General features: G+C 38.4%; 1 protein-coding gene across 1 annotated transcript; it reads left to right on the forward strand.

Moving 5' to 3' along the window:
- Positions 1 to 130: 130 nt before the first annotated feature.
- Khc (kinesin heavy chain) lies at positions 131 to 21203 on the forward strand. The gene is made up of 19 exons (XM_028305054.1): positions 131 to 425; positions 1431 to 1602; positions 1687 to 1830; positions 1921 to 2064; positions 2144 to 2268; positions 2351 to 2604; positions 2689 to 2797; positions 2878 to 3012; positions 3656 to 3828; positions 6917 to 7106; positions 7987 to 8277; positions 9376 to 9537; positions 10712 to 10878; positions 12329 to 12430; positions 14781 to 14898; positions 15303 to 15530; positions 16511 to 16625; positions 18179 to 18289; positions 18848 to 21203. The coding sequence occupies exons 1-19, from the start codon at positions 279 to 281 to the stop codon at positions 18856 to 18858; spliced, it is 2898 nt and encodes a 965-aa protein (XP_028160855.1). The 5' UTR covers positions 131 to 278; the 3' UTR covers positions 18859 to 21203.
- Positions 21204 to 21848: the final 645 nt, after the last annotated feature.

Consider the following 21848-nt stretch of genomic DNA (forward strand, 5'->3'; position numbering starts at 1 on the left):
TTAGTTTTTAAACTAAAGTTTGAATTGTCACGTTGGCATTCAATCGATTTCTTTTTGTTAAGTTGGCTAAAGTCTTGTCTTTCCGACCAATAGAAAATCTCTTCAGACCTTTCTTCTGTGAAGAATATGGCCGACATTTTGATATTGCTGTCATGAAGATTTTTCAGTGACATAAATTTTATCTTTGTAGTTCTTCATGCACGGTTTTATGTTCCAAGAACGTTTTATTTTTTAACTGCATATACGGTGTTTAGTGTAAGGTATTTTTGTTATTTAAAATGGCAGCTGATCGTGAGATTGCTGCAGAAGACAGCATTCGAGTCGTATGCCGATTTCGGCCACTCAATGACTCTGAAGAAAAAGCTGGTTCCAAATTTATTGTGAAATTTCCTTCAGGACCTGATGACAATTGCATTTCGATAGGGGTAAGTTGTCATTTACTCTGCCTGCATTCCCGAATCATCAGCCTAAATTAGATCATGATGACTAATACATTACGACTTGTTCACCTGCTACGAAATGGCCTTTCTTTTCTATTCCGCTTCGTTGATTATGATTATAATCGTGTAAAATTGGAGATTCTGACCAAATTTTTCAGCATTCATACTTCGTAAGTCTTTGTATTGTCGAAAATCAATACAAATACTTCTCGACCTTGACCCAAGTATCCCTTGATTATTTCTAGTTGGATAAATGCATCAGATTTATGTTTACATTGTCTTCTAAAACTTTTAAATATTAAAAAAATAGAGATGTCTTAATTTTTTTTGGCAAAAATATTGATTTCATTATTCAATTTTATTTAATGTAGTATCCTACCTACATTTAAAATATTAGAATTAAATCTAGTGTTTCATTACATTTCTTTGGTTAGAATCATTGAATTGTATTAATGCCTGCAATAATTGCCAGTGATTGAAGTTATTGGTCAATAATAACTATTGCAGTGACCATAATTTTGTAACTGGCATAGTTTTAATGCATATCCCCTCTCACTAATACTAGTGAGTGAGTGAGTGACTAATAATATTATACAATATTATTATTATAAGTGTGTTCACTTACATTTATCTATGATGGAAAAAAATATTAAATGTTGTAAAATACATAATAATGAACAAATTCTGGAATACTGAAATTGTTATTTTCTTGTATGTTTGAAGTATGTATTACCTGTGTATAAGACTGATTGGTATATCATGTGAACAACATTAACAATGATCCTTAATACATGGATACTAATTGCATTGACCTATGTGTACACTTTTATGTGTAAAAAATCAAGCTTGAGAGACATACTTTATCATCAAATCTAGAACTGGCATGTTTTAAAATGAATAACAAGTACTTTGTGGAAGTACCTATTGATTTCCAATTGATTTAATTTTCCCCTGATAACCAAATTAAATTATTTAGTCTTGTATTTTTAGGGTAAAGTATACTTATTTGACAAAGTATTCAAACCAAACGCAACCCAAGAGAAAGTATACAATGAAGCCGCCAAAAGCATTGTGTCAGATGTACTGGCAGGTTACAACGGCACTATATTTGCCTATGGTCAGACTAGTTCCGGTAAAACACATACAATGGAAGGTGTCATAGGTTGGTGTTCATGTATTTACTTCATTTTAATTATTTAGTTATAATTTTTGAATAGCACATATTAACCCATTTAAACAATTTTAGGAGATCCAGGGAAACAGGGTATCATACCACGAATAGTCAATGATATTTTCAATCATATCTATGCAATGGAAGAAAACCTTGAGTTTCACATTAAGGTTTCATATTTTGAAATATACATGGATAAAATCAGGGACTTGTTGGATGGTAATATAAATATTTTTCATAATTTAATGATTTTTACTGAGTCATTTGTTACTTCTTTAAAATTTAAAAGTTTTATTTTATTATTTTTAGTATCAAAGGTGAACCTCAGTGTTCATGAAGATAAAAACAGAGTCCCATTCGTAAAAGGTGCTACTGAAAGGTTTGTGTCAAGTCCAGAAGAGGTGTTTGAAGTTATTGAGGAAGGAAAATCAAATCGGCACATTGCTGTTACAAGTAAGTAAAAGTTTGTGCATTTTATTTGCTAATAATATTGAAATTATATCACGTTAATTTAAATGTTTTAATTTCCTAGACATGAATGAACATTCATCAAGATCTCATTCAGTTTTCCTCATAAATGTGAAGCAAGAAAACTTAGAAAATCAAAAGAAACTCTCTGGAAAGTTATATCTTGTGGACTTGGCTGGTTCTGAAAAGGTATGATTTCTAAAAATGTTTAACTTTTTTAAAATCTGTTGTTAATTATTTGATCCACCTGCTAATTGAAAAACATTGACAGGTATCTAAAACTGGTGCTGAAGGTACTGTGCTTGATGAAGCGAAAAACATCAACAAATCACTTTCGGCCTTGGGTAATGTCATTTCGGCGTTAGCAGACGGTAACAAATCGCACATCCCATACAGAGACTCGAAACTGACACGTATTTTACAAGAGTCATTGGGTGGTAACGCAAGAACAACCATTGTTATTTGCTGCTCTCCTGCCTCATTCAACGAAAGCGAAACTAAAAGTACTCTGGACTTTGGTAAAAGGTGAATATCAACCCTATTTAATTACAGTCCCAGCGTACATGCAATAAGAATGTTTTTAAAATGTTTGTATTTCTTTTTCTTTAGGGCTAAAACTGTCAAGAATGTTGTGTGTGTCAATGAGGAACTCACTGCAGAAGAATGGAAAAGGCGTTATGAGAGAGAAAAGGAGAAAGTGGCTAGGCTCAAAGGAAAGGTAAATAATCGCTCTTAATTATCTTTGTGAACAGCATTGCCTTTTCAAGTTTCACATAATCTTATGAATTCGTGATTTAGGTTGAGAAACTGGAGGCTGAACTTAGTCGCTGGCGGTCGGGCGAAACGGTGCGACCAGAGGAACAAGTCAACTTGCAAGAAATTGAAGCTGTCACTCCAGTCACATCATTCATTGAAGAGAAGCCCCCAGTGCCGGTAAGTACTTGGCTTAACTAGATCTTACATGGTATATTTTTTTAAGAAGTGGTTAACAATATACTCATGTTATGACTAAAATAAAATAGAAGCATCCGAACATTCGTCATAATAAGTTATATTTTGTTGTTCCATTAGTTGCAAAATATATCGTGTGACGTACCGTGTTCGCATCGGGCGGCAATCGCGCTCGAACTGATTCAACCATATCTGGTATTTCGTGAATGATGTTTATGCGTGCATTTCTCGCGGGCTGTTACTGTGTAGCTTGTCTCCAGTTCTCTGTATTTTATGGTTCAATGTCCGTGCCATAGAGACATAGAGAGATGCTAACTAATGCGCTGAGTTCGAAACTCAGTGTCGCATTAGAAATTCACACACACAAAGTAATCAAAATAACATGTGCTCATTATCCACTGCAGTATCAGTACTCAACGTTCGAATAATCTTTAGTACTACGCAAGCAATGTAAACTGTTTACATTATGACGTCGCAGTCGCTGCTGTCATCATTGCTGTCGCGAGCAATATGTTCTGTTTTTGGGCATATTGCTGCGACACCGGCCCCGCCCCCTTGTCACATCTCCCTTTAGTTTCTGTGATCTGTAGTCCGTGCATAGACAATAACTTGGTGTATTCTCCAGCCGGTACCGGTGGCGGTGTCGAGCGCTGTGGAGGACGCGGCGATGCAAGGCAAGCTGGAAGCGCTGTACCAACAGCTGGACGACAAGGACGAGGAGATCAATCAGCACTCGCAGCTCATCGAGAAGCTCAAGGAGCAGATGATGGAGCAGGAGGAGCTCATCGCCTGCACCAGGTAAGATAGACATTAGACATGTAATCTTGTTTTATTGCAGGTCTTGATTTGTTTACAGAAAATATTGGAGAAGTTTTTCTAGTCTGCAATATCAATTTATCTATGATTCGTAATATTATTTTGCCATTAATGTATCGTCTGATACTGCAGTTGAACTGCTGGTGATTTAACAAAGGTGTTTTTAAAAAAACTTGTTTTGACTCAACATAATCTAACAGTCCCTACTGCATAGATGTTTATGTTAGTCAAGAATTTTAATTAGCGATTTCCATGTAAACAACTTGTTTTATAGTTACTTAATAACTTTGTCCAGCAGTGGACGTCTTTCGGCTGAAACGAAAGAACGAATAACTTTTACATGATATAATAAATTATACATCATACATCTGAGGAATTAAATATAGTGTGTTTTTGAAACACATTGAACTTCTTAAAATTTCACTTCGTTTATCGTAAACAACAAAAATAGCTATTAATCGTTCTAAAATAAGGTTTTCAGTCCGCGCCGCACGCACATGAAATAAATTAGATTCAGATAACTGACGTCACAGTGCGCCCTGCAATTCAGTCAAAGAAAATTAGCTAACATACTTTCGGCTGGTATTACTTTATATTTCATATTTAGATTTACTTTATAATCCACTATTAAAAATACAATTAATCACAGACGTTAATAATTTCTTCTGAATCATACTTATTTTATTACTACAAAAAACTTCAATTAATTATTTCATGTTCATCACACACACAACACAACATTGGTACTTTATTAGTTTTCATTAAATTTATTGTAATATAATATCTTATTGCCAACATGCGTGCATGCAGAGCATTTGCTACAAACATATTTTCCTTGTTACATGATTTCTATGCATATTTTGGAATGATGATTAAATTAATAACATCGTTGATTGAAGTTATGTACTTTCACAGAGTGTAATAATATTAGTTCATTTATGGAATAATTGTACTGGTGCTCTGTTGAAATGAGTGAAAGTTTGTATTTTATTTTTCCTTTTAAATTAAGCAATTTCAAGAAATGTAAACATAACTCATAACCTCTGAAGGAATCATAATAACGTAACAATACTGATAATTATCAATATAATAATAAACACTTGCTTATGTTTGTTTTGGATTTCCGAATTCGTCCACTGGTTTACGTTCATCATCAACAGCCCTTTACAGTCCACTACTGGACTATGAGCCTCCTCCACTATAGTGGAGGGTTTTGCCATAATCCCCACGCTTGGCAGGCGGGTTGGAGATCGCAGTTTAAAAGATTGATGTTTGTCAGAGAGCGCTGCTACCCGTTCTCTGTTTGATGTGTAGTCCCTAAGTCGCCTCTGGTTTACGTTACGCGTTGTTACTAGCCAAATGGTTTCGATATCCGTCTCGTTAACATAACAATAACATTTTTAGGAGATATTTATAAACATAAGGGCAATTAGGGCTGTTTTTATTTTTATTAATCTGCATTACACCATAAATCTCATTTGACTCTAGGAAGGGCATAAGATCAAAATATTAATTTTATTTGAATTTCAAAATCTTCCCACTGGACCATTATTTAAAAAGGGGTACGTAGTCAACAATAGGTTGAGTGAGAACCCCTTGCCTTGCGAAACCATAAAGACGTCATTCGTAATATTATTTTTTTTACTCCCTTCACCCCATTGATAATATTGGTGAGGTTTTAGATAGTTCAATAATCGCGTAAGATATTCGTGAAACTCGCGACGAATTTAATTATAATGCGACCGCTGACCAGCGGACTGTAGAAATATACATAAAGGACAGCTGACTATCTTGGAACCCATACCGAATTGAAAATACGAAGAGTTCGAAGTGTTGTATTGTAACTGCATATGCTGAGTGATCCTGTCGCATTGGGCATCCTGTTTGTGAGTAGGTGGCACTGCTTAGTTTACTTTTGTTATTGTTTTTCTATCATTATTATGTGCCACTGTTATGTCTATACAGGGCGACTTTGCAATCACCATCAATTTTTTTTAATAAGCTCTTTGGAATAGTTTAACAATACAACTTTATCTTAATTATTTTTAATCGTGGAATTTTACATCCGCGAATTAGATTTTCAAAATATAATTTGCGGGTGTTCATATCTTAAGTTTTAAAGGTTATGGCTTATTTTAGTTCACCATTATGTTTATTAAACTTTGCAGTTAATTGTGTGTACGTATTTTTCTATGAACGAAGCAAATTTAGAAACCGCACGCCGCTGATAAATAAACATGAAAAAAAAAATTGTTTCCTTTACGTGAATCGATTAAGTTACTAATTCTGTACCTCTAGTAGGAAAAACTTTCGAGTTCGTTTCGTTGCGTATTCAAAGTGTCATCGAAAAATTTTGTATGAAAAATTAAACAGCGCCCCCTATATTATAGCCGCCCTAGGGGGCGCTGTTTAATTTTTCATACAAAATTTTTCGATGACACTTTGAATACGCAACGAAACGAACTCGAAAGTTTTTCCTACTAGAGGTACTGAGTCGCTCCTAAGAATTTGGACACTGATTGAAAAATCACCCTGTATGTAATTTGTCTTTGTGTGATATCCATTGTAATAAATGTATCTTTCTTTCTGTCTCCATCCACACACACACACACACACACACACACACACACACAAACACACACAACCTGCATGCAAGCCTATGTTTCTTTTTTTTTGCCCCTTTGACTGTTTTTTACGAGATTGTAATAATATATAGAATCCATTATTGGCTGTAAGAACAAAAATACCTGTTTGTATTCTATCTATTATATAAAAGAAAGTCGTGTTAGTTACTCCAATTATAACTCAAGAACGGCTGAACCGATTTAGCTGAAAATTGTCAGGGAGGTAGTTTAGAGCCAGGAGAAGGACATAGGATACTTTTTATCCCGTTCGAAATAAAAAAAGTCAGCTTATTTATTGCCATTAAGGCGGAACAAAGTTCGCCGGGTCAGCTAGTAATATATAGAATCCATTATTCGCTGTAAGAACAAAAATACCTGTTTGTATTATTATTATAAAGAAAGAGCTGTGGTTTTCTGAATAAAGAAAAATAAAATAAAATAAATAGGCGGGACTACGAGGCGCTGCAGGGCGACATGAACCGCATCCAGCAGGAGAACGAGGCCGCCAAGGAGGAGGTGAAGGAGGTGCTCCAAGCGCTGGAGGAGCTGGCCGTCAACTACGACCAGAAGTCGCAGGAGGTGGACAGCAAGAGCCGCGAGTGCGACCAGCTCTCCGAGGAGTTGCAGACCAAACAGGTAACGATAGTAAAACCTTACTCTAACTAAACGCACACATTAGTTATTATGGTCGATGTTTGTTTTTCTAGATCTAGACTTAATTTAAAAAATCTAATGTTTTGTTAAATGGTAAACACCAAACGGAATGGAAAGCTGCCGAACGGATTTTGATGAAACTTTTTATATTACACCAGAGTGCCATTTAGGCTATTATAATTTGTGCACTAAGTACACAAATTTTAGTTGATATCTTTTCCACATATTTTGTTACTCTATCTGTGGACAACGGGGCTGATTATGCTTTTACCTTAATATGTGTTCTAAGTCTATGTTTTATACTTAATTTGTAAGTGTAATTGTTTGTTGTTCAAAAATAAACTAAAAAAAAAAAATTACAATATTTTCATGAATTATGTGAAGTGAATATAAATCATAGACTTATATCTGAAAATATATCATAAAGGCTGAATTTGTTTTGAAAAACTCGATCTTTAGTCGCCGTAAAGCTGTTTTAAGTTAAAGTGTAAATCTGGTTATAAATCCTATCATATAATCCTATGTTTGGGCGAAACGATTTTAGTCAAGTTTTTAGGCGACACTCAAGGTGTCTAAGCGCGAGCCTTTTAATCTTTTAAGCCTTTTAAATAACGGCGAATTAGTTTGGGATTAATTAACAGACTGCTACTGAAATAGTGTTAAGTTTTATGACTCCAAAATTTAAAGTCTCGACTAGTCGTGAAGCTTAATAACGAGTAGTCTTATGATTGATGTTACTTTGTTTTATAAATCACATTTCAGCTATTAATAATAAATATCATAACTTGCAATATACACATGATCACTGGCATTTTCTTGCTTGTGAAAATCTCCACACTAATCAGTATAATGTCATTCCTAGAGCGCATTGACAAGTGCGACTTCCGAGCTGCAACAACTGCGCGACCTATCAGCTCACCAGCGCAAGCGCATTGCGGAACTACTCACGAATCTCCTGCGAGACCTGGCCGAGATCGGCGCCGCCGTCGGAGGCTCCGAGCTGGACTTCAAACTGAACGTAGACACAGTTGGAAAGTTGGAGGAAGAGTTCACCGTCGCTCGTCTGCACATCAGCAAAATGAAGAGCGAAGTCAAGAACATCGTGCAACGCTGCCATTCTCTGGAGTCTGCCAATATTGATGCCAACCAGAAGGTAAGACATATTTGTTTCTTCATATTTCAACCACTTCAAACCTCATTCTAATAAACATATTGATAGTATGTTTATGTCTAGTAAATCAATCATCTGCTCTATCTGTGTATAATTGGTTTGATAGTTGTGAACACTTTCATTATTTACATTTAAAATAAATAATATCAGTCTCTATTTTATTGTAGTTAAAAGTATAATATCATAAATAATATAATGAATTTTTAGAAGCATACCATTTTACATTTTAGGAAAGTTGAAATTAAATACGTAAACCTAACAAAAAATAGTAACATTTATATAGTAGACTAGTTTAATAATATAAAACACGATATCCACATGTCGGCACAATTTGTATGAACAGGTTGAAATTCGGATGTAACCTTGAATCAAAGGTCGCAACTAACAATAGCTGCAATTTCGTCTAAGGCATGTATGAATTGTACAACGGAAAGATAAAAACATGTAGGTATTATGGCGAATTGCAATTAGGTGCGAAGTAGAGTAGCTTGTCGGATGATTCATGCTCTAAATACGGTCGAATCGTGTTTATTCCTGACAGTGTGTCTTGTAATTTAACATAAAATTATGATGGTGGTTAGGCATGATTAATTATAATTATTATCCTTCTACAAATGCACACTGGGATGAAGTGATGTTCCCCACATTAATTTTAAAGTTAAATTCGGTGGGTTATTATTAGATTTTAACAACATGTGTTGTATAAGGCAGTAATTTGCCCTTGGTCAAATAATATGTAATATTTTTTTAAAGGTGAAAAGGAAATAATTTCTATTCTGAAATGTTTCGTCGTTAGACTTCATTCTTCTTTATAACTATAAGTTACCTACTATGATGTCGAAATGAGTTTAATGGGTTACACAATTTAAATATCCTGCTTTTTTCTACGTTATTTATGTCACCATCAAATTATGGATTCCGTCTGATTACAATCTAACCTAACCCACTGGTAGTTTACAATCGCACGCGTTATAAATTGACGGAGTTTACAATTACACGTTGACATATAAGCAAAAGAAAGTAATGTATTCTAGAAAGATTTTACATCAAAATTAATATATTCACGTATTCCTCTATCAGATCGAAGAGTACGAGCGCTCGCTGGGCGAGTGCCGGCTGCTGATCTCGCAGCACGAGGCGCGCTGCGCGTCGCTGGCCGAGTCCATGCGCGAGGCCGAGAACAAGAAGCGCCAGCTCGAGGAGGCGGCCGACGCGCTGCGCGAGGAGTGCGCGCGTCTGCAGGTACGTCAATGTGGCTTTTATTCACATAGTCTTAAGGCTCAAAGTTCAGCAAGAATAACCTTTACAACAGAACAAATAAAAGTCCTCATATGTTTGCAACAACACTGCAACATACATCTAATGTAATAATAAACAAAAAGCGCCAGCTCGAGGAGGCGGTCGACGCGCTGTGTGAGGAGTACGCGCGTCTGCAAGTACGTGGCTTTTAAATCACCACCAGTACCCAGCTTTAGGTCGTCACTACAATGAGGCCCTTTTCACATGTCCCAGTTGCCGGATTACCGGCGCCGGGTACCAGGTGGTGAAGTGTATGGGCATGGTAGGTAGCTTTCACATGTACCGGCGTGATTAATCCGGCAGGCAGTCGCCGGGTGCGCGCCGGATCCACCACTGTGCGTCCGGTCGCCGGGCATCGGTTAGCCGGCGGCCGAACTGACAGTGGTGTCACGCAACTAGCTTTGAGACCCGCCGGCCGGTTAGTCGCCCAGGTACAGTCTGTGAACTATGCACGCGCGTGCGTTGTTCTGTCGCACGCTCGAGTTGCAGTTTCTCATTTTTGTATCCTGACGTTGCAAAGAGTTCTTCCAACGGTCATGTAATTCGTCAAAAGTACCTAGTTATAGACATTCTGAAGTACTTGAAAAATCTGTTTTCATGTTGTGCTTGTAGATCTGGGAATAATGTATAGAATGCACCAAATGCTTCTCTTTTAATATTAATTGGATGAACCCAATAATTTCTTGATATTTCTTTCCGGCACAGATATTTTCGTCTTCGATATAAAAGCCACATTGCAATTATTTGTTCACGGTCCATCTTTGAAAGTATGAAATGAACTAGACTGTACTCTTGTCGGCTCTCTAGCCGATACTGTCGCCTTCAACCGGGGCATGTGAAAGCTCATTTGACACCTTGTACCCGGCGCCGGTTAGCCGGCAACCGGGACATGTGAAAAGGGCCTGATTGTTGCATTTCTTAAGGTCGCGGAGCGCGTGCAAATCGCGACGGCAGAACAATTTGCTGGCTTAATGTAAATCACCAGTACTCGCCTTTTTTTGTGTTGAGCGGCCAGGCAAGTCCCAGTATCAATGCCGCCACTGTTTCCTTTACAATTCGCCTCCGAGTCCGTGTACCCGGCATTACGTCGTCACTATAAATGGTTGTATTTGTGTAGGCCGCGGAGCGCGTGCAACTCGCGGCGGCGGAACAGCGCGCCGACTCGCAGCTGCGCGGCGCGCTCGAGGCGCAGCTGGAGCAGCTCCGCTCGGCGCACGCCACGCAGCTGGCCGCGCTGCGCGACGAGCTCGCCGCCAACCAGCGCCAGCACCAGGAGCTCAAGGAGTGAGTACCGCCGGGCTCTTGTCCGTTTCAGACACCCTTTATGCGCAAATAGACATGTTGACACCACCAATCAATTGACGTACTTTTTTAAACTGTCAAAACGAAACTCTCCCATAGATTTTGTATGGCACTACAAGCAAGTGACGTCACTATTTTTTCAACTCAATGATACTACTTTTTTCAATTACAATGCGAACAAAAATCGTAATTTATAGGTAATTTAAAATTAATTAAGTTTTTAAGACCAGAATTAAGGGTCTTTTTAAAAAAGTTGTGGTTTTGAGGTGTCAAACTGTCTATTGTCAAATTCGCAAATTGACAAGCGGTAGCAATCTGCCAAATTCGCAAATTGACAAATGCGCAAAATGTCAAGTTCTAAAAATGTCCAGTTGTTAAGGCTTAATAATAAAAGTCAAGTAATTAATTGTGCAGAACTTTTAATCATTAAAATGTTAAGGTTTTTTTTTTAATATGAAACCATAAAACCGTAATTTAAAGACATTTTTAAAACTTGACATTTTGTGAATTTGACAATTTGCGAATTTGGCAGATTGCGACCGCTTGACAATTTGCGAATTTGACAATTTGCGCATAAAGGTCAGACATAATGCCGTATCTGCTCGAGGAGTTGTAGGTCTAGCGCATAACTTAATACCTGAGGCATAGAGCGGCACGAGAGGGTATTTATGTTGACGTCATAAGTCAGCGAGACTTCAGATTTGTATGCTCTGTCAGGTCATAATATGTCAATGTCACCTTTTCCTACTCAGACAGCTTAGCCGTGGCTACTCGAGGAGTGAGTACCTTCGGCCATCTCTTGCACGTTTCCAGCAAAAGCCGTCCACTGCTGCATAAAGACCTTCCCCAAGGATTTCCACAACCACGGGTCCTGCTCTATGCAGCTATTTTTCTTCTTATTCGTTACGCTCTTGGCGGAGCGGTCGTGGTCACGTTGAGGCGTTGTTCACATCGGTTGTAGAGGCGGCTACAACTCTCCGCATGATCTCTCTGGTGCAGTCACATACGCCGTCTCCCACTGCTGTTTCACTTGGTCGGTCCGCTATTTTTCAGCTATTTTTACCCATTCGGAAAATCTGCTTAAGGAGTCAGTACCCTCGGCATTTGGTTTCCTGCTCCCCAGCTTAGCCGTAGCTCTTGAAGTGAGTGACTGGCTGTTAGAGAAGCTAGTTGCACTGCACGATGACATTTTCCCTACCAAGCCATAACTGCAGACGCTCCAGAAATCACTACATAGCTGGACTTTTTTGAGTGTTCTGAAAGCACTAGGAGTGCTATTTTACCAGGTCAGGGTTAGGTTTAGGAGTTCCAGGATGCACACCCCCTCAAACGTTCGCAACCCACTTCGATAGTATTATTTTGCAAAAATAATTGTAAAAATAACTTGTACACAAACTTGTGACCACATTCTGACCGTTTTAATTTGTTGCAGCACCTACCAAGAACTGACCCTGGCGCGCCAGCAGCTGCAGGACGACTACGAGAAGCTGAAGCGCGAGGAGGCCGACAAATCCGCCAAGCTCAAGGAGCTCATGTTAGTGTCGCGGCCGCGCCGCCACCTCGACAAGGCCGAGAAGGAGGTCGCCAACCAGCAAACGCTGTGGAAAGACGAAGGCGACTTTAAAGACTACATCCTGTCCCCGAAAAAACAGAGGCTAGGCTTCTACGGGATGAGCCTCGACCGGCCCTCGGCCAAAGAGGAGAAGTCGCTCTCGGCACTCCCCAAGCCCTCCCCCCCGCGCCACACCTGCAACATCCACCCCCTCCAGCTCCACCTGCTCATATCCGTCACCATGATCCTCCTCACCCATCGCTACCCACAAATTGTCGTTTTGGTTTAGCTTACCCATCTCTGTGATACTCGTGGATCTCTTTGCACCTGCGATTAGACAATATTATTTACAGTGCCTTTGTCGAGTGAATTGAATGAATTACACATATTATACAGTGATCGAGTGGTCGTGTTCGAGAGAGATCCATGAACCGATTTTTTTATGCTTTCATCGTAACGACTAGCTTATTATACTAGTTATCAAAAGCAATAACCACTAGCAAATAATATTGATAATGTTTATGAGCCGGTTGTGTGAACATATTTTTATTTTTAACGCATTTTTTTGAATGCTTTGCTTTAATTATGATGCTAGTCAAGTCTCAATCTATAATAATTCAACAGTTCGATTACTAATGACGTTTTGTTCGTTGTTTAGCTGATGCAATAGATACCTTGCACAAAGGCAATTTTGTTTCGGCGAAATAACGGTCAAATAGAGGTAATCGTAGCGTTTAAAATACATATACAAACATATTTTTAAATGTATTGTCGCTTGAAAATTACTTCATGACGTAGCATTTATAAAACGTAGCATGTTTGATGTTGATATGTATTTGTGAATGAGCATGATGATTATTTAACTTTGAGTATTATCTATCATTGTTATAGGAAAATTTATATTTAAAGTAGAGACCATATATTTTTATTAAAGTAGTCATGGCTAGGTGTTCGTGGATGTTTATTAGTAATAATTAACTGGTCGGTACTTTACACATTAACTAGGTTAAATTCGCGTTCAAGATGTGGAAACATTGGTGCATTTTATGTTGTGTTGAAAAATAACACTGCCTTTGTTATCGTTGTTGTTTAGCTAAATATTTGACTGTCACAAAATAGGTTCAATTATTTAAAGAACATTTTCGTAATCGAGTTCCTTGAAGTGTATTGTGCAATACCTTTAAACGATGCGAAGGGTTTCTAAACCGAGCAATAAGATGCTATCGACGTGTAAATAACGCTGTAAATAATAACTGAGTGTTTGTATAGAGAGTTGGTTAATATTTTTATTAAAATATTTTTCTATTTAAAAGGACGACCATTTCTCATGATTTGATTCGGTCCTTGCCTTATTGAATTGTTACGCGATTTATTCGTACCTTGCATCGTCCGCGGGTGCATGTATACCTCGGGATCGCGTATGTTACCGCAATATCGTACAAATATAATACAAACGTATTTAGTAAAAAGTTAGTACTTAGTATAAATAGGTGATATGGAACCATTTTGTAATTAGGAATCCTAAAATTAGAGGCTATTTTTTAGATGAAATGTTACAGATAAGTTTTAAGCAATGCATTTAAATAAGGGAACATTATACTATTATTATCATTCCGTTATCAGCATTTATTTTATTATTTTAAATATATTGTGCCATCATCATCAACATTAATACTGCATGATTCGTCAATCCGATTCCGTTCCTCACCCCCGCCTTTTATCTGCTTGGTTGTATTTATCGATATTTGTTCCTAGAGTCCACGTCACTTCCCCTAGTCTATGTGCACTCGAAATGCCGAAGAGTGATTGTCGCCTTCGTCTGTTGGTGAATGCTCGTGTAAACAGAGAACTTGTAAAAACCAAAGTGTATTAACAACCTCAGTTCTCTATTTAGACGATTGACTGTCATGTCCTTGTATGGTTTAATCTATAACCGTAAAAACATTTCCGTAGTAAACTAAACATTAGAATTTCTAGATTAAAACCGATGACAATGAAGCGACAAAAACGAATATGTCGTTGCGATGTCAACGAACACAAAAGTAGTCGATGTAAGATCGTTGTAGTTGTAGTGCGAGGTCTTGTAACGCCTTCCGCTTTTTAATTTTGAGTTGTCATTTTATTCCGCACGTATCCCATTCATACTCATTCTGCCGAGAGTTGGCATATTCTAAAATATTTCGGCCTAAGCACGGGGCGGCGATATTTATGGATGGGTGCGTACGGAAGATATGATAACTCAGATACTGTTGCAGGTAATCACGTTTAGATGGTAACTTTTATGTTAGATTTTATGTGGGGTTAAAACTTATTGCGTATTCAATTTGAACAGTCAAAGCGTGGAGCGACGAGAGCAAGCCCGCGCCGACCTCAAGGGCTTGGAAGACACGGTCGCCAAGGAGCTCCAGACTCTGCACAACCTACGCAAACTCTTCGTACAAGACCTGCAGGTAAGGCATTCTTCTTTAAATCCTGTTTACACCGTGATTCATGATTATGAAAGTAAGATAAAAATACATAATATTTATACAGATTAATCTAGATCTAAATAGAGCCTTCGACATTATCTTGTGTTGTTTGTTTTTTTAAATACTTTTTATTTCTGTTTTGTTGTGATTTGTTCCGTTATTTATAATCTTATCTTCGGCAATGTATTCAAACAGTCACTCTGAAGTGTTATCGTTCATAGCTTGTTTTCTTTATTTCTAGAGTTCCTCAGGGCTCTCATCTTGGACCAATCACCCATTTTTCGGAAGTGACGAAACGTTAGAAATAATTATGCCACCTCATTGCTAACACTTCTAACTCGAATTAGCTTTTGCAAAATGTACAAAGATCTCGATCGTTCCACCAGGCCAGAATAAAGAAGTCTACCAACTCGGAGGAGGGCGCCGAGGAAGAAGGCGGCTCGCTCGCCCAGAAGCAGAAGATCTCGTTCCTGGAGAACAACCTGGAGCAGCTGACGAAGGTTCACAAGCAGCTGGTGCGCGACAACGCCGACCTGCGCTGCGAGCTGCCCAAGCTCGAGAAGCGACTGCGTGCCACCATGGAACGCGTCAAGGCGCTCGAGACCGCGCTCAAGGTGAGATGACCTTTGCAGATACCTAGCGGGCAGCGAGCTATGCTGGTATACGGGACTATTCCCACCACTGCAACTCCTGTGTAGCCAGGATCTACAGCTTGACCGCCAATAAAAACCCAACCAGTGAAGGTCAAGTTTGCTGGTATAGGAGAAAATTTATATCCGGATACGATAGTCGCGCTGAGGTTTCCGGCTACTGGGACCGCGGTCCCAGTCGCTGGATCCATACAAATTAAATATTCTTCTTCCAGCGACTAGGAGCACTTATAGATAACTTAAAAAAGTATATTATTCAAGCCAAAATCGGTACAGCACTAAAATGAATGAGTGTTCCCAGTCGCCGGAAGAAAATTATTTATATTTTATTACAACACTCACAAGTCACTCGCTGGTCACTGAGTTTGTGAGCTACCATAAGTTTGAACGCTCGAAACTGTAATAATAACAAAGCATTCTCGCCGGTTCAGTGCTGCTAACTGGACTTTATGTCGTGTCAGCAGCTCGCAAACCACGCCCACTTTATTTGCAATTCTTGACGGATTTCCCAGAGTGCGTTAAGGCGTTGCCGCGTTGGTCCATTACTTCTATCATCCAAAACTGACTTTTAGACTTATGCTAGACGAAACCATGTTTATAAATAAATAAATAAATCTTTGGACAATTTCACACAGCGCCAGCTAGCCCCAAAGTAAGCAACTTAATGCTTGTGTTATGGGTGCTAGCTTAACGGATATATACTACTTATATACTTTTTTTTTTTAAATACATAAATATTATACATAGTCACACCCAGACCCGTCACAGAAATTAAAATTCATCATTTCAATTTCTGCCCGGCCGGGAATCGAACCCGGGACCTCTCGGCATAGTAGTCCGTTCTGAACCACTACACCAAACGGCCGACAGATAAGTTTATTAAGTAACTGGTTACAATTACTTTGCAGACAGGCGGTTTTATAATATCTAATTTTAATTCGCAGGAAGCTAAAGAGGGAGCAATGCGTGACCGCAAGAGGTACCAATTTGAAGTGGACAGAATCAAGGAGGCAGTCCGCGCTAAGAATCTCGCCCGAAGAGGCCCACAGGCGCAAATCGGTAAGTCTCTTCTAACTTATGTATATTTTCCTTCAAATTAAGTTATATTTAATTATAGTAGTTTTGTCGAACCAATAATTAATTTTCATTTGATCAGTTCATTATGCCCGTGACAGGAGGAACTCAACATTACTAAACAGACCGTAGGCGCAGTGAAAGCAGCGCTTTCGTAATGATTGCTAATACATAGTACAATGTACGATTAGCAGGAAACGTTCAATAACGTTCCTTGTAGTACAGTAGAGATGAGACGTATTTACTAGAACAGATCCACACACTAGGTATTTTACAGTACTAGGCGGCACCTATTCCAATTTTTTAAATACTTGATCCACCTAGTATTTTATAAATTACACGATTTCCGACCCTATCATCAAAGTAATAGAGGTTATTATTGCGTAATCCGTAGTCGTGTATTACGCGCACCTAGTATTTCTCGCTAAGCTTATGTGCGAACGTAGAGATTCACTCTGTCTCTGTCTGACCAAACAAATTTGAGCGCGACGAAGCAAACGCACACAAACGTAGTCAAACCATATTCATGTAAATAAGAAAAAATATGTAAATATTTTTATGAAAGGATATCTTTTACATACGCCAACTTTTAAGTTGACAGTCCTAAGCCTGTTGAAGTATGAACGGAGGAATTATTATTCAATTTCAAATTGCATACTACGGTTGTATCTTTAAAAAAAAAATTGTAAAGTCATATTACGTGGATTAGTCTGCACTAGTCGCGTCAAGTATGCTAAATTACTACGTACTAGGTGGAATAGGTATTTGGATCGAGTATTAATAAATACTAGGAATAGGTGCACCTAGTATCAAATTTACCTAGTATAACCCATCTCTATAGTACAGTAACGGGTAACATAAATTTTATTAGCGATTAATGAAACCGAAATCGTACTGAATATCTGTAAAAAATAAATTAAAGAATCTGAAGAATGCTGCTCAGTTTAAGGATAGTGACAGTTTAATCTGTTTTAATTGATTTTGTTAACATACTAGCTGACCCGGAGAACTTTGTACCGCCTATGTTCATTAGAAAGTAGGATTCTAGTGGTGAAGGAATTTTTCAAATCGGCCTAGTAATTCAATATTCAATATAAACAAACAAGCGATTAAATGTTTCTAATGTTAGTGTAGATTTATTGTAGGCGCACACTAACTCGCGACTCCGCGAGTCTGACGCCAAGAGTGCGAAGCTTAGAACAAAATATGTACATGAGATTGTCGGCCGTAGGCTGTCGTCGCCGAGCTGTCGTTGTCGCTTATCGTCTAGTGTGCGCCTACACTTAACAAAGTTGCCGGGATGTATAGGAGCAACCCACTACCACCCATGGCCATACCAACCTTGCGGTTATACTGGCCGAATCGGGAGATGTGCGCGGAATTGCGGCTGCCAAAGGCAGGTTGCACTCCACCGCACCACACCACTTCTTCACTCCCTACAAGTTATTTTCTCTTCGTCCTTGTCCCATCGTAGCAGTTCTCTCCCTTCAGGGGCTGTATGTATAGGAGCAGAGTGTAATAATTGTATGTGTCCGCAGCCAAGCCGATCCGCGCCGGCGGCGGGCACCTGGTGGGCGGCGCGCCGGGCGTGGTGCGGCCGCAGCCCGCGCAGGACATCAAGCGGAAGTCCATCATCGTGGGCGCCAGGGGTGAGTGACCTTTGACGCATTTTTTTTTAAAGGTGGCAGTAAAAACGGAGAAAGGACATTCGGCTCAGTGAAAGCTCCGTGCAGCGCTGGTTTATAGCCGGTGCCAATATGTATTAGCTTAAACCTCAAAATAAATAATCCAATCTTCCAGCACATAAAAATTTAAAAATTAGGAGAGAGCAACGCGCAACCGCGCTTTCCCCGAACTTTAAGATACTCCGCAGACGGTAGATATTTTTGTCGGCCAATAGTTGGATCGGTTTTGAATTTGTATGGGGAATCGGCCTATACCATATCGGTGTAATGTGCTTCCATGCATGTTTATTCTGATCAACAGCCTGACAAAACTATCGGCCGCCTAAGTATGTAGACTGAAGGAAGTTGTAAGATGTTGAAATTTATTTTTTTACCTGTGGTGTACCCGGTGGACCTTAGTCCACCAGGGTTGTTTGTCATCATAACCTACTTATACCCTACTATGGAGATAGCCCACATTTTTTTGTGCTTTGTTGTCAGGTCAAGGAGATTTTGCTTACATAAATAACGTTTCTTTTTCAGATGAGAGTTGAAGAGGTGGCTGTTACATAATAGTGAATTTAAATGAAACATCCTAGATGTACCTAACACGTGAAGCGGAAAAGTCACATAAATATTGTACCCTTATTATACTATGTGTTTATGAAAGCCTAATTATAAGCTCTATCACAGAAAAAAAATACTAAAAATATCGTAGAAGTCTCGTATATGCTTATTTTTTTGAGCTATCTAATCTTACAATCGATAAGTGCACATGGATTTAGAACTTAATAGCTTTTCGCTAATTAATAGGTCAGGTTTCATATAAATTCGTTAATGATTATATTATGATTAGATACCCGTGCAAAAGTATTATGAAATGTGAGCAGACCCGAAGCTTCGTTGGTCTTTGATGTTGCTATTTTTAATAAATCAGATAAACTATATATTTTTATGAAATGACTAAGTATAACATTTAGTTATTCAATTAAATGCCAGACGCATTGTTTTCTAAATGAAATGACCCTAAAATTAAGTGTTTTAGTCTTATGGGAAGAAATGTGACGTAACAAGGTATATCGAATGTTCAGTACAAAGAAATACCGAGCCAGTTACCAATTTCCGTATGAAAAACATCAAAATATGAACGTCAACATTCCTTCCCGGTGGAATAAAGCAACGGTTTCAAAGATGCAATATGTTTTTATCGTTAAGAATAAGCTGTGAATCGTTTGCAGACTTGCATATGCTACCGCACAAATAAAATCAAAAATATAAAAAAAATACAAAAAAAATGTGTATCTACGGCCGTACATGTCTAATATTCCGCGTGTGGTGGCAAATGCATAAGAGTGCGCATCATCGTAAATGTGTAGATGTGTAGTTTAAGCTTCTTTAATATATATTTTTATATATTGTGATAAGCGATGTTATGCCGATATGTCAGCATTTATATAGATAACACGACACTAAGTACTCGTTATATGTACACGGACAAGGAGTCATGAGTGATAACGACAGGCAGAGCGCGCCCGCCGGCCGGCGCCAGTGGCTGGGCGACTTGCTGCACAGCAAGTTCCCTGCCAGCAGCCACGCTCGCGCGCCAGGCGGGCTCCCGACAACATTAGTGGGCGATTTTTGTATTCGCCAGCAGAATACGAAAATCTCTTCCAACTAAAACATTTTGCTCTGGTAACTTAACACGTTGATACGATTCAACAACAGACGATTTAGAAAAAAACGTAGTAACACTTTCCGATATTAAAAAAATACAGTTTTGCGTAGGTTATCATTCATATCGCCTTTCGCGCTTGGACCTCATGATTACGCGTTTCCTTCACGATGCTTCTTGAGCTGTGATGATTTTTTTAGCAAATTATTTCTTATTTGGGTGGCGTTTCGCGTAATTTACTTAGTGGTATATTAGTCATTAAGTTTCAAGATTGGCTTTCACTTCATAACAGTTGTATAAGTAATGGCGATCGCTTACATGTCTAACATTGCCATTTACATAACACTCATTCGCAGGTCGGTAATAAAATAAATGTTAAAGCAGTTTTCCTGTCAGCTACTAGTGTTAAAGCTTACCTTAACACGTTTGGATTTTAATGGGGTAATATGCAGTTATTATAATAAACTCACTTAATTTGAATAGAGTCAGCTTCATAGTAGATCTGTAACTCGTGTAAGTACTTATGAAATAATCACTTGGGCCGGTCGCCCGCGAGGAGTTATGGAACTGTCCGCAGTGCTCAGAAAACCAAAGATAAATCACAACGTTTAGATTTATTACCTATTCGAGATTATTTACCAGCTGAAATTTAAGCCCACAATTACTCAATGGTTCCAAAGCTCCTTAGTGTGTTGCAATACATTGTATAATTTAGGTGTAAAGTTGATAGTAAATTATTTCCCCTCTAAGCTATACTGATTTTATTATATTTTATTTATTGATCATAAACCTAAATTATCTTGTTTTTTCTTTCATTTTAGGAGATAATACGCTTTTTTTACATACCTCTATACATTATTTTGTAATCATGATCAAATATATTTTTTGCATTCAAAACTGGAGATTTCTACAAAGATACATTCCAGGAGTATAGGATATGTGTCTTTGTTTATCTTTAAGTTAGTTGTTTTGTTAAAAATATAGATAAATAAGAGGCTATCCTCGGTTTCCACTCGCCTGTTGCATAGATAGCTCAAACCGGAGGTCGACGCTGCTTCTACTTGGATGGGCGAACCCCAAACCGGAAGGCTTGCCTTTGCACCAAGTGATTTAGTTCGTATTGACATCTTTTGTATGATGTATTTAATATATAGGAAATTCTCGAAGAGAGTGTTGTCTTGATTTTTATTTATTACGAAAATAAAATTATGAATTTCATTTGCTAGAGAGCGCCTTTTTATTTAAAAACAGACCCTTTTCCTCTTAGAATAACGACACACACACCATTTTACAGTTTTTATTTTCCTACTAATATTATAAATGCGAAAGTTGGATGTCATGATGTCTGGATGTTACTCTTTCACGCAAAAACTACTGAACGGGTTTTGATGAAATTTTGCAGTATTATTGTTTATAACCCAGATTAACATATAGGCTATAATTTATGACAATCTGTGACAAACTAAATTCACGCGGGTGAAGCCGCAGGCAAAAGCTAGTATTTCATAAATAGACGTCAAAAAATGTTAATAGTGTCCATACATGCGATAACTGAGTGTAGGTAGGGTTCCTGTCCTGTGGGAGCAATGCGGAAGGGGTGACACGTAAAGCTTCAGCCCCAAATCAACGCGCAGTAATCGCCATCGCCGACGCGATCTGCACACGTTGGTTTGGCTAAAGCTTAAACGTAACACCGTGACAGACATTCACGGTGTTTGACACAAAAAAAACTGGGCTAAACGCTATGCCTGTATGACGTATGTGCTTCGTTCATCCAGTGTAAATCCAATGATTAGAATTTTCTAACTCTATTTTTACCAAACATTGATGTTGGTGCCACCCACCAGCCAGGTTGTGATCGCCGAAGAAGCA

The sequence above is a fragment of the Ostrinia furnacalis genome, unplaced genomic scaffold (genome assembly GCF_004193835.3).
Source record: "Ostrinia furnacalis isolate ACB-3 unplaced genomic scaffold, ASM419383v2 OfSCF1632, whole genome shotgun sequence".
In the NCBI taxonomy this organism is placed as follows: domain Eukaryota; kingdom Metazoa; phylum Arthropoda; class Insecta; order Lepidoptera; family Crambidae; genus Ostrinia; species Ostrinia furnacalis.